This window comes from Vanessa cardui, chromosome 6, assembly GCF_905220365.1.
Source record: "Vanessa cardui chromosome 6, ilVanCard2.1, whole genome shotgun sequence".
Classification (NCBI taxonomy): domain Eukaryota; kingdom Metazoa; phylum Arthropoda; class Insecta; order Lepidoptera; family Nymphalidae; genus Vanessa; species Vanessa cardui.
Window position 1 is genome coordinate 5,380,415 of NC_061128.1, and position 16,790 is coordinate 5,397,204.

At 30.0% G+C, this 16,790-nt stretch overlaps 5 protein-coding genes across 5 annotated transcripts; 3 read left to right on the top strand and 2 right to left on the bottom strand.

Moving 5' to 3' along the window:
- The first annotated feature begins 1,847 nt into the window (after positions 1 to 1,847).
- On the top strand, positions 1,848 to 6,877 carry LOC124530187. The gene is made up of 4 exons (XM_047104196.1): positions 1,848 to 2,007; positions 2,307 to 3,488; positions 5,855 to 5,954; positions 6,208 to 6,877. The coding sequence occupies exons 1-4, from the start codon at positions 1,999 to 2,001 to the stop codon at positions 6,318 to 6,320; spliced, it is 1,404 nt and encodes a 467-aa protein (XP_046960152.1). The 5' UTR covers positions 1,848 to 1,998; the 3' UTR covers positions 6,321 to 6,877.
- Positions 6,878 to 6,914: 37 nt separating this feature from the next.
- LOC124530189 (peroxisome biogenesis factor 2) lies at positions 6,915 to 11,547 on the bottom strand. The gene is made up of 5 exons (XM_047104198.1): positions 11,343 to 11,547; positions 11,185 to 11,262; positions 10,333 to 10,758; positions 10,012 to 10,233; positions 6,915 to 7,067 (listed from the first exon to the last, which is right to left on the bottom strand). Exons 1-5 carry the CDS (start codon positions 11,373 to 11,375, stop codon positions 6,987 to 6,989), a joined length of 840 nt encoding a protein of 279 aa, XP_046960154.1. The 5' UTR covers positions 11,376 to 11,547; the 3' UTR covers positions 6,915 to 6,986.
- A 248-nt stretch (positions 11,548 to 11,795) lies between these two features.
- Positions 11,796 to 13,140, top strand: LOC124530190 (chromatin modification-related protein MEAF6). The gene is made up of 4 exons (XM_047104199.1): positions 11,796 to 12,103; positions 12,184 to 12,387; positions 12,468 to 12,504; positions 12,577 to 13,140. The coding sequence occupies exons 1-4, from the start codon at positions 11,963 to 11,965 to the stop codon at positions 13,011 to 13,013; spliced, it is 819 nt and encodes a 272-aa protein (XP_046960155.1). The 5' UTR covers positions 11,796 to 11,962; the 3' UTR covers positions 13,014 to 13,140.
- LOC124530188 (osteopetrosis-associated transmembrane protein 1) lies at positions 12,889 to 14,590 on the bottom strand. The gene is made up of 5 exons (XM_047104197.1): positions 14,377 to 14,590; positions 13,989 to 14,290; positions 13,560 to 13,786; positions 13,311 to 13,482; positions 12,889 to 13,235 (listed from the first exon to the last, which is right to left on the bottom strand). The coding sequence occupies exons 1-5, from the start codon at positions 14,466 to 14,468 to the stop codon at positions 13,183 to 13,185; spliced, it is 846 nt and encodes a 281-aa protein (XP_046960153.1). The 5' UTR covers positions 14,469 to 14,590; the 3' UTR covers positions 12,889 to 13,182.
- A 752-nt stretch (positions 14,591 to 15,342) lies between these two features.
- LOC124530371 (gonadal protein gdl) lies at positions 15,343 to 16,698 on the top strand. Its single transcript, XM_047104521.1, has 4 exons — positions 15,343 to 15,628; positions 15,723 to 15,883; positions 15,961 to 16,094; positions 16,519 to 16,698. Exons 1-4 carry the CDS (start codon positions 15,537 to 15,539, stop codon positions 16,651 to 16,653), a joined length of 522 nt encoding a protein of 173 aa, XP_046960477.1. The 5' UTR covers positions 15,343 to 15,536; the 3' UTR covers positions 16,654 to 16,698.
- The last annotated feature ends 92 nt before the right edge of the window (positions 16,699 to 16,790 follow it).

A 16,790-nucleotide genomic window follows, 5' to 3' on the forward strand; every position in this document is an offset into this window, starting at 1 on the left:
TTACAATCTTAATAAAAATATATTTACAACTTAACACGTACTGAGTTTACTTATTTATGTGTTTGATAATTGGTAAAATAAGCGGCCGTGCTAAATTAATTGATGTATATTGTAGTCTGCTATTGCAGCCCGTAGTTATTCTCAAGGCTTGAGTATAACAAAACCCAGACAATTGCATTATTAATTAAATAACCTCAAATAACTTAACTTATATCAATCGGACGTATCGTTTTGTTGCCTACCTATATCATAGAGTATTTTGCAACTACTCGTATACATTTATTTGAGAGTATAATCTTAAGTAAAGGCTTAATTTATAGAACGCTATATTTATCTAAAAAATCATGTAATCAATAAACTAATAAAGGTAATAACAATAAAACCATCAATTTTTTTCCAAGAAAAGCACAAGAATACAACTGCTATTTCAATTTTAGAACAATTATTACATTCAACTTCAACAACAACAACAGCCTGTAAATTCCCACTGCTGGGCTAAGGGCCTCCTCTCCCTTTGAGGAGACGGTTTGGAACATATTCCACCACGCTGTTTCAATGCGGGTTGGTGGAATACACATGTGGCAGAATTTCTATGAAATTTGTCACATGCAGGTTTCCTCACGATGTTTACCTTCACCGCCGAGCACGAGATGAGTTATAAAGACAAACTAAGCACATGAATCAGCGGTGCTTGCCTGGGTTCAGGTTCATCAATCATCGGTTAAGATGCACGCGTTCTAACCACTGGGACATCTCGACTCACTGGGCCATACATTCAACTTAAAAAAATAATATTATATTGTATTATATTACAGAGTAATTATACTTTAAAATAAAGCCCACATGTGATTTATAAATATTTTTTTGTTTCGTACTGCTGGGTCAAGCCTCCCTGTTCTCTTTGGGCAAAGATTTCGAGCTTAATCAACTGTGTTACGATTCAATTATTGTTTGTGGTTTTTTACTGGGATTTTTAACGGAATTTTATTTTTCGTTAATAATGGTTTTTCTAGATATAGAATCAACTACATGCCTTGATTATATGTTCTTTTTTATTTTGTTTTAAAAAGGACATCGCTTTCATTAAAAAAACTTGCTCGAATTAGCTATTTGTTTATTAAAAAGGTACGTTAAAAATATAAAAATACTGAACAAAAAAAATTAGACACATTCACTGATATATGCATAATATATTAATTAAAATATGCTCAAAAGTTTAAATTTTAACATATTAACTAATTTGTCATTATTATGAATTATATAACACAAGAAAAAGAAAAAAATATGTTCATATTAATAGTCTTTGCTTAAAACTAGTGACAGTACAGGTATTTTAAAATTTTTGGATTTAAAAAAGGTTTAGAATAGCTAAACCGACTTCGACCATAATTACAATAATATTCCAAAATTAACGATACTAATATTATTACAGTATTTTTTAGTTATAAAATTAAATTAAATATATCTAGACAAGTACAAGCTAATAAAAAAATGATTTTACAAAATTACATAATTTTAAAGGTTTCATCGATTTACAATGGAATGTAAATACTACTGAGAAGAAATGACAAAAAACTCAATAGAACTTTTCATCCATCAGTTATTATATAAGAAATATACTTTAACGTAATAAAAAAGGATAAACACTACAATAAAAAAAAGCAACGGTCCATTTTAAGCACGCTTTCGTTATATTTTATATTTATAATTTATTGATAAATATACTTTTAAATATGCATATTAATTATAATAAATATAGTCAGTGAGGTAAATCTGCATCAAAGTTATATCCTATAAGCCGCGCCCACGGTACTGGCGGCGAATGTGAAAAAGTGTGACCCGTTCTTACACATATGAGTTTACTATATAAGACTTTGCGGGTTCGTTTTGCTCTCATTTCGAATTACGCTTTGCTAAACACAATTAGTTCTCAAATTGTGCTAACACGTGATATGTTTAGTGTTTTTTTATAAAAGTGAAGTTTGTCAATAACACACTATGAAGTCGGTAAGTACTTTGAGTTTGAACAACATTCATTGATTGTGTAGGTTTTATAAAGTTCGATGCAAACTTTGTGCGCGTTGAATTCGTTTGTACAGCCTTAGTCATCAAGCCGTAATGTAGAGTTAAACAGTATTTATTACATAAAATACCGTTTACAATCACCGCAAAATGTATTGTGACCCTAATGACATTTTGGAAACACTAAAATTTTTAAATTTTTTTTATTTCGAATTTATAGTATTAAATAAATATATTTCCGATGCAAAATAAAATTTTAGTTTAAAAATATTTTCCCGTTTCAGATAATATTGTTAGCCGTAGTTTGCATTTCAAATGCACTTGCTTATCACGATCCTGACTTAAACTACCATTTAAGTCAACTGCAGAACGACGTTCAGGGTTGTAGCGACAACGGCTACTCATACCCGGCTCCGGCAGTACAGTTATCATTAACAGACGTAAAAGCGACTACAGCTCCAAGACTAATTGAATCAGCGTCATTGTCATCATCAAATGCATACAAAAGTGCTAACGAATTCTCACAGTCGGTTCTATTCCAAGCTGCTGCACCAAAAGCAACCTACCAAGCGCAACCAACAGTGTCATACCAAGCACAACCAACATATTCGTACCAAGCACCAATAGCTATACAAGATGCCGCCGCCCTTAACGCAGAATATACGGCTCAAAGAGAAGAACACGGATATGCTACATCAGCAGGATTGTCTTCTTCCGCAGTGGGATCAATAATTCCACAAGCAACATACAATCAAGCGCCGATCATTGCCAAAATTACCGCTGCACCTTTGCAAACTAAATTTACTTTGTCTCCCGCCAAGACTACATACGTGTCTCAAAATTCAGTCTCCCAACAAGCATCATATTCAAGTGGATCTTTAGCGAAACAATCACTAAACTCTTTCACGCACTCTATTGGCCCAGTTGTATCCCAGGTTTATGCTGCCCCTAGAGCTAGTTACGCGACTTCAGACGCTCTGAAGACCCAATCGCAATCTCAATTTGTTGCCCCAGCCTATCAGTATAACCAAATCCCAGCTAATACTTATTCCGTGGCCGCGCAAGCCTATAGAGCACCAGCTCAATACTCCACATATTCCGTTTCACATGCTGCTCCAGCTCAGTATGCAGCACCTGCTTTGACCAAATACGTTGCTTCTAATGTAGCTCAATACTCTGCACCAGCTGTTCAATATTCAACCTCATCAGCATCACAATATTCAGCACCTCTAACATCTCATTATTCAGCACCTACAGTCCAATACTCCGCTCCGGTAGTTGCTCAATACTCTGCTCCAGCTGTATCACAGCAAGCTACACATATATCCCAATACTCTGCACCTGCAGTCGCACATCAATCAATAGCGCATGTAGCAGCACCAGCAATATCTGTGTCTTCGGCAGCACAATACGCAGCAGGTCAACATGCTGTTAAAAACGTCCATAGAGAATTCGTGGAAAATTATGTAAGTGTTTTTTTTTTTTAATTAATTACTAAACAAGTTCAACGTATCAATTTGACACAGACTACTTTACACCGATAAAACGTGTTTTATTTAACCCTACGGGGTATTTCTATGTGTGTTGCATCATATACAGCAATTGATAGCGTAATTCAAAACGATTTCAAGTGAACACGAACGGGTTCCGTGACATCGTACTTTATTCGTCTCAATAAAAAAGTAAATAAATAATAATTAATTTTGATACAGATAATCTTTATTATACTTGTAACAGATATTAGGTATATCAACTACTCAGTATTCGTAATAATCGCTATTATTGTTATTTAAATGAACTGCCGAGGTTACATAGTGGGTTGGTAGTACAGAAACAATCGTGACCAAGAGCAAGTTGATTAGTAATAATAATGTTATACTCAAATCCGGTAAATATGTCTATAGATTAAAACAACGATATTTAAAACCATCGTCACACCTAAATAATTTGGGAGAAGTAATATATTCAATTATGTTTATTTTCTGTATAAAATTTATTTTCTGGTAAAGAACAAGATAATTATTTGCAAACCAAATCCAATTAAGGAAAAAAAACATTTAATGTTTCTTGTGTAATGAATTTCGTAATAAATGATGAAAACAACATTTGATGATTAGATATGATTGTCAAGCCTTCAATTAAAAGATATTCAATGAATTCTCCAGATGAAATAAACTAGTTGAATCAAATGGTCCTTTCTAAAACTGTGGCAGTAATACCCCTCTTTGCAAGAACAGGCTATCAATTTATTTACATAGTATCATTTACACTTAAACACAAACGACTTACATAAAAACATAATTAATCCTTAAACTGTATGGACAAATGCCAACCATTTTTTTAATTCATGCTGTTTTAGTACGTTTTAGTTTAACTCATTACCTTAAAGGGCTGGTAATTTTAGCAAGTTCCTACGCGTTGGCCGCGTTAGTGTTAATAATGATATGAAAAAATCAACGTTGCTAATAAAAAAATCTCAATTAAATTAAATTGTAAGGTAGATAACCTTACAACAAAATTACTAGATTTTTTTCAATCTTTTGCTCATTACTTTGCAAAGTTATAAGTTACCTTCGTTTATAATAACTATAATAATTTACTGAAGATTTCGATGTTCATGTTTAACACTAGATAACAAATATAACCAAATGTCAAGTTCAAACAAAGAAAACATTCCTCCCATAAATTCCATTGCCATTCAGAGCCCAACATTTAAAAAACGAGACGTCTTACACGATCAAGATAAATTCTATTCAAATTACGAAATTCTATTTTTAACCAACAAAACATTCTTTAAATTTAGAAACAACAATACGAATAAAGCCTGAACGACTTGGAATTACGAAAATATTTAACAAACCAAAACGGTAACATACATTGTTAATTAGCTGTAAAACGAAAAGTTTACTTAAACTACAGTTTTATTAAGTGTTCGGCACGCAATTAGATTGTAAGTTTATTTAACAGAAGCCATTATTATCAAATTAGTCTGCGGAATTAATTATCTCCGTTATTACTTTCACTATTTATCGCTGATAGACCGACATCATTTTCTGAAACCACAAATCTGTTACTTCGTCTACTTACTGTTCTAGAAAGAGAAACATGAGCTTTAAAAGCAACCGAGGACTATTTATTACAAAACTAATTTAAAGGTGATTTGTTACGATTGATATTTATTGGTGATTAAAGATTTTCACGAGCCAATAATGAAGTGAACGTTTTATATCTTGACATTAAAGTCGTGTGTTTTTGTTCTATTTTAATATAATAATATTTATATGATTAACTAAGTCACATTTTTTGTAGTAATTAAAAAAAGTTTTTATATAATTTACGTAATCAAACGGGACTAATGGGCCACCACATGGTAAGGGTCACAACCATAGATATTGGTGGTGTAAGATATACGAACCATTCCATACATGGCAAGGTGCAACTAACCTTGGGAACTAAGATGTTATGTTCCTTTTGCCTGTAATTACACAAAGTTACTACTTACACAACAATACTTAGTATTGCTATTTAGCGGGAAAATATGATGAGTGGGTGATACCTAATACCTAAATAGATTTATATTAGGCCCTATCAACAATTCACAAGGCCCCATAACCAATATTTTCGTATTATTAAAATAAAAAAATTAAGCTTTGTTAAACCTTGCTACAGAAAACTTTAAATAATTTTACGACATTTCATATAGTTTGTTTAGGTCTCTGTTATTAATCTATCTTATGTTCAAACTAAGAAAAACACATATGGATACGAAGATATCACATCTATATATCATGAATTTATTTTTATTTCATATAACATTCCATTCATCTTTCAGGATGCGCACCCTCGTTACGCGTTCGAATATGGAGTAAATGATCCTCACACTGGCGATATCAAACAACAGAAGGAACAACGCGATGGCGATGTTGTAAAAGGTTTGTATATCCTTAAATATGAACGCGTCTTAAAGGATCTAGATTAACCGAATAATAAATTACAAGTATCATAATTCATCATGAAATATGCGGTAGACTTGACTATCTTACCGAAATGAAAGGTATCTAGGTTGACAGTAGTCAAATACTAACGACGTTATACTAAGAATAATTAAACAGCGCTAAAGCCTTTCGCTGTCTTCTGAATTACACATGTAAGTACTTTATATAGACGTTGTGTTTATTTAACCAGGTCAGTACTCCTTGGTGGAACCGGACGGCTCAGTGCGTACGGTGGACTACGTCGCCGATTGGGAGACCGGTTTTCACGCAAACGTTCACAATAGCAAAGACAACAAACATTAGACATTCATTAAGAAATACTTAAGTTACCGATACCTTTTACTATATTGAAGTTAACCTGACACCAGACATTTAATTATTTCCGACCTTGCCCTGTAACTCTTCGAATATGGCAACACTTATTTCGAAAGTTGTAATTAAAAAACGATGTAATTTTTTTTTTCGATTCGAAATTTAAATTTTAGTTATATGTATATATTACTTTTAAAAGTTTTTTTTTTATTGTTAGAGACTACAATTTACAGTACGTTTAATACATCTGCTATGAACTTCAAACGGCCTCTCTCATCCATTTGTGCCATAGAATATAGTAAATGTAACGCTTATAATAGGTAAGTAGTGAGTAGTTTAATATTGTAAAAATATTTTTAGTGTGAATAAAATTGTTAAAAAAAATTGTAGGGATACAAATAACATACTTTCTCTCATGTTCATGAAATAAATCATTTATTTTAGCAAAAAAAATTAGGATTTCATTAAATTTCATAAATTTAAAGATTATTTAAAAAAAAATTAAGTCTGAGTTTTGTAAATATTGTATAAAATTTTATAACCCTGCTTATGTAGTTAATATTCAATATTAATAAAAAGCGCAAGAATTAAATATATTATTTTATTTAATATCACAATGTAACCCTTCCTTTATTTTATACAAAACCCTGTTTCCATTTACACGGTATATTTCGTAACTTCCTTTCCATTGTAATAGCACTTTGGACAAGCGAAGTCTGGATCAGCAGTCTTGTTAGCCTGTTATTGACAAAAAAAAACATCCTTACAGTAGCCAAACATTACGTATGAATAATGTTATTAAAAATTAATAATAAATTACAATTAATGGCACGCGATCTGTGATTGATTTATACTGAAGCAGACCCAGCGGGCGGTAGTCTAAATAAGGCTCGTCTCAAAATTGGACAATATTGCCAGTATAAATAAACATATTGTGATTAACTACATATTAATTAAAACATAATAAGTATTTGAGAATGAAAATAATGTCACTAATTAATATTAAACTAAAGAAAAACTGCCAAAAAAACGACAGGTGCAAGCTGTTCTAGATGTGAGTACGCACACGCCCTAATGGTTGTGGCTATATATAGATAGAGATTTATGCTATATTGACAATTCAATTACCATGGCCTGCTAAAAGATAAGTAGATACCTCAGTGAGTTTCTATATTGCACAAGTACAGAGTCTTTAATAACTACCTCTTGCTTACTAAACACATAATTACATACATACACATTTGATTTTGATAGCGATATAATTAAAAAATATATATATTGTGACGCTCAGAACAATACCCAACATCCGTGTGAAATAATATGTGTCATTATAATATGTCCTATACATTATTTAATTATCTCTCTATTTATAAGATAAATCTCGCTATACTTATATGAAAATTTAAAGTGACGTTATTTTTAATAATAACATAATTATTAATATTACGTTTATATAAAATATATGTACAATCATTCAAAAATGGAACGACAGAACTGACTGCAAATTATTAATCGTTATACTTTTTTTTTGTCATGTCAATCTTTGAACCCCTTATCTTTCCGTACCATCTTACGCACACGTTTCTGAACACGTAACACATACCATTACACTTTTTGTCATTGGACATTGAGACTACTCAAGACGTATTAAGTTGACTAACCAGTTGTATCTTATAATACCGCACGAGAAAGCGAAAGCACATCGTCATTACCGCGAGGGTTTTCTCATTTTGAAGCACATGACTAATCGCCTGCCGTGTAGAGCACACACGCCTCTAATAATTCTGAGTGCATCGTCATACTGGAAACAACCCGGTGACGTCCTATTTAGAATCTAAGGTTTCCTTCTCTAAGGACTGATTACTTTTACTTGTGACGTGAAATAACGCGTGTCTGTCTGTTTCTTTGTTCCGGCTAATCTCTGGTACGGCTGTACCGATTTTGACGGAACTTTTACTGGCAGATAACTGATATAATAGGGAGTAACTTAGGCTAATATATATATTTTTTAATTTAAACGCGTACAAGTTGTCAGGCAAGTTAAATTTAGTAGCAATAAAGAGAAACCTTTAAATTGTAAATAAGAAAACAATAAATGTTTATCTAACCACAAGAGCTCCAGATTTGACTAGTTTGAGATGAGTGACAAGCATTCGGCCGCCATATATGAATATTAATGGCTCGAGTTATACAATAATTATTTAAAAGATCTATATAGCCTATAGCAATTTTGTTCATATGTAACTGATAAATTGCTCTGAGTTACATTACATTGTATTGTATAGTTTTATTTAAAAATACGTATACAGAATTATTGGTAATTCGACGTCTATCCGTTAGGAGGTGATAGGGGGTGACTATTTGCAATAATTTTAACCTTCTTCGTGAGGATAATAGTAAAAATAGAATTCTGCTTTATTCACTGTAGAACATATTGTGTGTGCTGTGCTCTGTTATATAGAGTTTCTCGGATTCGCTCATTAACACTTTATTTAGCCTATATTACAAAATGTCTTATTTATAAATTAGCTATTGAACTGTTTCCGTTTCTAAATTTTATTTTAAAATCGTATTAAGTCAGTCAGTTAAGTAAGTAAGTTTTTTTTCATTGGTTGTTATTTTTAGTTAATTTTGTAGGAATTTTAAAGAGAAACCTTTAGGATGAATTCGTTCACGTTCGATTGCGAATTTCGACCAGCGTCCTTTCTAGTAATTATATTACGATTGATTTGAAATAATTTCCTTATTTTTATACATTTTTGGAAAGCTAAGAAAACGGTTATGTTTTTAAAATAATCTTCAGGCCATGTTTCATAATGATTTTTTTAGTTTTTAGGGCATTTTTGAGGAAAAAAAATCAAAAAAATATTGAAATAATTTCTTTTCCGACTCGCATTTTTAAATTTGGACCGATAATTAATGTTTAAATATTGACAAATATCCAGTGTGTAACCATTTTTATAAAACAAAAGAAAAAGAAAGATTTTATTTGATACTTTTTTTAAAATGAATTTTTAAGTTACATTTTTGACAAATTTTGAAAAAAGCTAAAAGATGTGATAACTCAAAAATGTTGTCTTAAATTTTCGCGATTATTACACATTTAAATAAAACTAGTTATAACGGATTTTAATTGCAATTGAGAAATCGTTGGCGGTAGTTGCAAATAATATTTCTTTGTTCTTCAAATAGACAAATGCCACCTTAGTCTACCAGTGACCACGAACGCTGTAAAGTGCTCGAAACGTCGGGATGTCCAAAATAATTAATATACGCGATTAACATCCGTTATAACTAGTTTTATTTAAATGTGTAACAATCGCGAAAATTTAAGACAACATTTTTGAGTTATCACATCTTTTAGCTTTTTTCAAAATTTGTCAAAAATGTAACTTGTTTGGTTTACTTTTGCATTATTCATATGGGGTTTAAATTATTGCAAACAATCACCCCTATCACCTCCTAACGTATATATGTCGAATTACCAATAACCCTGTATATTTAAATTCAGTTAAAAATGTTAAAACCGCTTAGCTCATAACTTGACAGTTTGTTTATGATAAGTAGTGAAACCTCTACGATTATTGACAAAAAAATAATATAATAAGACTGCAACATAAAAAATCAGATTATAGTTGAGAGTTTCCTGATGCACAAAGTTATTAAGACCTGATATACTCACCATTAAGCAATAGTAACAAAATATATGTGAACATCCCATAACATGTGGAAGTATTGGTTTTTCTGAACAACATGCACATGTTGTATGTATAGTCATAGTTGCAGTGCTAGATGTAGCACTTGGACCGGTATGATTTCTCCACCACATATATTTTAATGCTTTTGTCATTCTTTGCCTTAATCCAAACATGTTCACCAAAGAAAGAACTGTTCCTATTAATTCCTGTAAATATATTTTAACAATTAGAATATACTCTAAATAATAACTCAAATTTTAATTAACAATGTTTCTATGTAAATTATATGAATATTTTATACTCACTATAAGATTATGCCACAAAAGTTCACGAGTCCACGAGAAATCTGTTAAATCTTCTCTTGTAAGTTTATCTGCAGTTAATTGAAGACCAAGTATGAAGTCAATAAGAGCTGGGTGCTTGCCACTATTTACAAACTGTAGGAAATTCAAAATATCGCCAACTAACTGGAATGTTTCCATTTTCGAAAGGAAATTTTGTACCTTTGTATTTGACGTGAAGCTATACAAAGCCCTTTCTCTAAAATACTTTAAGCCTATACAATATAAAAAATGCCAATACAATTTACTTTTAGAAATATTTTCAGTTTTATATTTAAGGGACAACATCTGTTGACCAAAAGTACAGTTTTTATCATATACTGAATTTTTGAATATCCATGTTCGAATGAGGAGCTCAACTTCAGGAAGAATTGGTTGCAATATTCCGGGCTGTAAATGAAACATTTTCTTATAACACAATATTTTTTATTGGAAATCCATATATGACTCTTAATTATACTTTTAATTGAATCTCTCAAAATTACTTATAAAGGGTTTATGCTCATATTCATGATATTTTATAGTTGGGAATACATGGTTGTCCTTTTTTATACTTAACATAAAAAACAATCTTTAGTTGGCCTAATATATTATCTATAGATTGGGCACGTAGCTGTGACTATAAAGATACATGAAGAGTTTGTGTTTTCATGACCATAATTTGTTTATAATTAATGATATCTTACTCAACCGTAACTTTACTGTAAGTAAATCATTATGAGGAAGCTCGCTTGTGAGGTAAATCCTGTCTCATTATATTATAAAACAAATTTTAACTATAGGTATATTTAGCATTACAATACAAAATAATATTACCTCAAAATACTTTGTAGCCTGAAAAACTAATTGCTTAAATAACTCTTCGAGTTCATTGTCTAATTGAATGGAATCCAACTGTAATTGAAAATAAAACATACATGAGTAAAGAAGAATATTTTACATTACATTTCATTTGATTTAAACTATAATCATACTTGTGTCACTCGAGGTATATATGTTATTGACATATTTCTTTTAATTCAAGGCTATCTCGTATGAAAACTTTGAGTTTCTTTTAAACTAAGATTTATCTTAGCGTAGATATTCATGGACTTGGACCTGAAAATTTTACTCAATAAGTTAATATTTTCTTATCATTTATCAAATTGTTGACAAAACTGATAGTGTTTCGAGTTGTCAATTTGACACTTATATACCTTTTCGTACAAAAAGCAATCAAATTTGAAATGCACTAAATATAAAAACATAATAACATATGAAAAATTACATAAATAAACAACCCAAGATTACAGGTTTTTCAAAAAATATTTACTAAAATATAGCTTTAATACATAGTACAGAAAAATCCATAAATATTTAGTAAGAAAAAAAAAACAATTTAACCTATGGTACATTGGCTATGGTTACTGTCAACTGTCAATATCGAACAAGGAGTGACGTCATTATTCATTAAAAAAAATTAGAACAAGAACTGATAACTGGGTTGTAAATATATATTTAAGAGTGACTAGCTTTTGTTCTATTTAAAGCTTTTTTAAGTTCTCAATATAAATGTTATGGAAGCTTAAAACAGAGGAATAAAAAAGGCAACGAAATGGTTGTTTCACCGCAAAGCCCTGCTAGCGAAACCCAAAGCGTGCAAGTAAAAAAAATCAATATGGCGTCCAAACAAACTTCAGTGGCGGACACCAGAGCCGAATTAGCTGAATTAGTAAAGAGAAAAGCAGAGGTCGCTGTACGTGTCTTGAAAAATATGAAATAATTTAAAAATATATTTTCAGTTCATTAAATAAATACTGGATAATTTTTTTTTAGGAAACATTGGCTAATTTGGAGCGCCAAATTTATGCTTTTGAAGGTTCATATCTAGAAGATACACAGCTCTATGGAAATATTATACGAGGTTGGGACAGATACCTAGCAACTAACAAAAGTACAAATTCTAAGGCAGACAAACGTAATAGGAAATTTAAAGAAGCAGAGAGACTCTTTTCTAAGTCTTCCATTACATCTATGGCTGTAAGATTCATTTCATACCATCTAACATTCATATACCATTTTCAAACTGTGATAATAATAAACAAAAACCTTTATTTCAGGCTGTCAGTGGTCTTGTAGATCCCGCTGAGGCAAAAAGTAAGTATTTAGTAATATTGAAATCATATAATTAAAGTTTAGGACATTATTTTAATTTGTATTGTTTTTTAGATGAAAGAAATAGTGAAACTGAATCTCAAACAAATGAAGACTCATCTGATACACAAATTAGTACTGGCATGATCGGTAATTTAAATCATACTACAATTCACGGCTCAACAGAAAGTATCGCATCTAAACCGTCAGGCAAACAACACACTAATGGTGGCATTGAAAAGAGCCTCAACAGTGCATTGACTAAGCAAAGTATGTCACAGAAAATTGCTACCTCATCTAATGTACTTCAAAAAACTTTTGGAAATGACAATAAAATGCTATCAGCTGTCGGTCTAGATAGCAGACCAAGCACACCAAAAGACAAAGACAGTGGAATTGGTTTATTAAATAAGGGTGATACAACACCTAACTCCTTAAAACATAAATTATCAAATAGTAGTAATAACAGTAACATTAAAAAGAACAATAATAAAAAAGCAAGACATAGATAATCTAATAGAACATTGATACATTTTCAAGTGTACAAGTTACTTACTATCCAGAGGTTTTACTGTGCCTTTGGATACCTTAAATGTTTTCATTCAATGAATGGACAAATAAAAGTACTGTAACATTTTATATTTTACTTATTTCCTTTATTGTATATTATAATATTATTACCTAGTCATTTCTTCCATTTATTGACCTCAAAATAGTTTGTTTAAATCTTGATTCTGTAAAATAAATTATATAAGTTTTCAACTGTAATTTGACTATAAATTTATTAATTTGTTACATTATATACTCACGCTTAAGCACATTAGGTAAGTCTCTGATTGGTCCGCAAAATCTTACTGTTAAATAGTATATCAATGGCAAGAAAGCTATGATTCCTGCACAGCACAAAAATACTACTTCTGGTTTCTTTCTCAATTTACAGCAATTAAGATTTTTACTCCAAATATACCTTGTTGCATTCATCTAAAAACGATGCCCACATATGAGTTTATAATAGAGTATGAATTAGAAATATAAATGCAAAATGAGAAATAACATACAGAATCCACAATATCCATACAAACACTGTCGACACCAATTGAATCTGAACTTAAAGTTTTGTAGAAATTATCCAATTGCATATAGGACTGTATGCATCTATTGCATACTTCAGTGTTATCAGGATCCATATTTTTTATAATACAATCCATAGTATCATTAGACATTTTATAAAAGCGTATTGTATCATTTTTAAGCATTGGTTTTCCTTGTTTCCAATCAAAGCAACCTGAAAATGTATGAAATTGGTTACTATAACTTATATCAAGCACTATATTATAACATTAAAATACTGAAAATGTGGAATTCAAAAATAGCTTGTTTACCGAGTAATGCTATAAAATTTTAATAGTGAAATAATATTTTATAAACAAATAATAATATGCTATGTTCATTGTGGAGGAAATCAATTGTAATAAATTGATAAATACCATTACAGTTCCCTTTGTTCCACACGGATAGAATATTGTCATGATATTCTTGAACTGCATTTAATCTGTCTTGGGAAATAAATATAGACCTACAAGATGTTCCTTCTATCGTGGTGTTCAATAATTCTTGGTATTTATCTCGAAATGTCACGTATTTTTCGACACACCTTTCGCATAGGGTTATCGGTTTCGAATTTAAAATTGAACACCAAGTAAAATTTGATGCTTGCTGGGAAAAATCTTGCAATATTTCATAACACTTTTCTGGATTAGGCTTAAATTGATTGTTTCCATTGTACTGTCTGAAAATAATACGTTATAAAGGAAAGCTACGATTTTTATTGATAAATTATATTATATTAACACAATTAGAGAGTGATAGTCTTACAATATTAAATCAGACTGCAATTTATTATATATTTGATAATCCGCTTTTAAAAAACTTAAAGGACAAAGAACAATAAACATATATTTCAACATTTTTACGATTTAAGCACTATAACAAAAAAAAGTATTGAAAAATTAGTTTTAAATCCTTGTTTTTATGCAATTGCAAAATAGAGCCATTGTTGTTTTGAACAATGTCAATGTCATAAAAAAATTTCGACTTTGACTTGACTTTTAAAAAATCGTCTTTTTTTGACACATTGCAGTCGATGTCGATTAATTGTAACCGACTCGGAACTCAAAATCATCGGTCAGTGGTAAATGTAGAAATCCCAAATTAGTACTTATAAACTTAAAAATACTTTTTTAACGTGTGTGAATTAGGTCGAATTAAATGCTAGCATATGCTAGAATTCAATTAAAAGAATTTTACTACATATTTATGGAATGTAAAACTTAAAAGAACTTAAAGATCGAGCTTCTAGTGCAGCTAGTCTGGCTGCATATCTGAAAATGTATCATAACTGAATGCTACTATCTAACAAAGATAGTAGTAATAGGCATTCTGTAAGTGATGTCGGAAGAAGTATCATTTGATGATAGATATATTATTGGGGCTTAATTTCAAATAATATAGTTTTTGTTGTTATGAACTATTTGAATCCCCTCTGGGCTATCGGGTAGCATGTTAAATTTCGACTAAAACAAGTTTTTATTTTTCTGATTTTAGATCTGATGCTTTTCTCCAAACGTTAAGTTACAATATACGACCAAAAATGAAAATAAAAACCGTTAATATATTTTTTTAATTACTATATTTATTCGTAAAAAAAATATATTGATGATTTTGGTAATAAAACTGATATGTACACTGCGATTCGCATAAAGCTATTAATATATATACTAATCCTAAAACATTATTAATCTAAAACTAAATACACGTTTTGGAACAACAAGTAAACATATTTATTGACAAATGACAAGTGCCAAAACTCAAGAGACATCGACTATCAAAATCAAAATAAACACATATTTACATTTAAATAATAAAACCTTATATTGAATAGGAACTTCTATATTAAAGAAATGAAATACTATAATTAGCTTATGACAATAAAGTTAAATTTTAATTTATTTTTAATGTAAGAGTTGAAAACGAAAATGGAAACACCGGAACAAACTCCTGAAATTTTGCAAAGAAAACTTTACTTTTTGTTAGAACAATTACAAGATATGGCTAGAGAATTACCACCGTAAGTTTGCTACATCTCTTTTCACTCTCTATATACATTATAGTGTATTGTGTATGTATATATTTTATATATGTATCTTTTCTTTTTTTTTCAGAAAATATCAAATGAGAGTGCCCATTGAGCTGCTGTCGGGATTAGCAAATTGTCTTTTAAATGATACAGTCTTCGAAATAGTGAAAGGATTAATGGAAATACAACATGTTACAGAAAAACATTTATTTCAACAAAGACTTCAAATTATTAATAATCATACATGTAATGTATTTTTTTTTATTTTAAATGTCATAATAATCTATGAGATATTTTTAATGAATATTTGTTTTTTTTTTCAGTGGAAATTCAAGAAATGATCAACACAACACCTAATGCATCACAGCAAGAAATTAAGAGAAATGTGTTATTGAAAAGACATAAAGAAGAATTGAAGCAAACTGACATGAAATTAGTTATACAATTGGATCAAAAAGTAAATAACTATAAGATTTTTATGTTAATCAATTTCATTTAACTGAAATAGTGACACTGTAACTCGATATTTCTTAAGGGGACATTGCTGTAGTAGATGAAATTCTATTAAAAGAAATCATAGTCTCTCAAATATCTCAGTTTCATATAAAACAAAATTCATGTTGCATGTTTTAACAAAATCATATGAAATTGAATAATAATGTAACTAAAGTAAAGTTAATGTATTTAGAAGATTTATTAATTTATTTAGGTGGTAATTAAAGATTTAAAATAGAACCAAGTGCCGCATAAAGCAAACTTAATTTTTATACTTAAAACTCATCTCGTATCCTAAAATGTTGAAACTAAATTTATGATATTCCATAGAATGTAAAATTGAAAACTCATTTATAAAATAAATTTATTTTAAATTTTTGTTGCAGGTAAGCGATCAGCAAGATACATTAGAAAAGGCAGGAGTTCCTGGCTTTTATGTAACTAATAAACCTATTGAAATTAAAGTACAAATGTACCTATTAGATTTTATTTTAAGATTAAGTAAGATGGATATACCGTAATTATAATAATATATCAATAAACAAAATATAAATTATTAAGAGGAGACAATTTTGTTTATTTGTTAAATTATTGTCCTTCATGTTATACTTACTACTTCATATATATCTGGTAACTATCCGGTGTCCAGCCTATATAT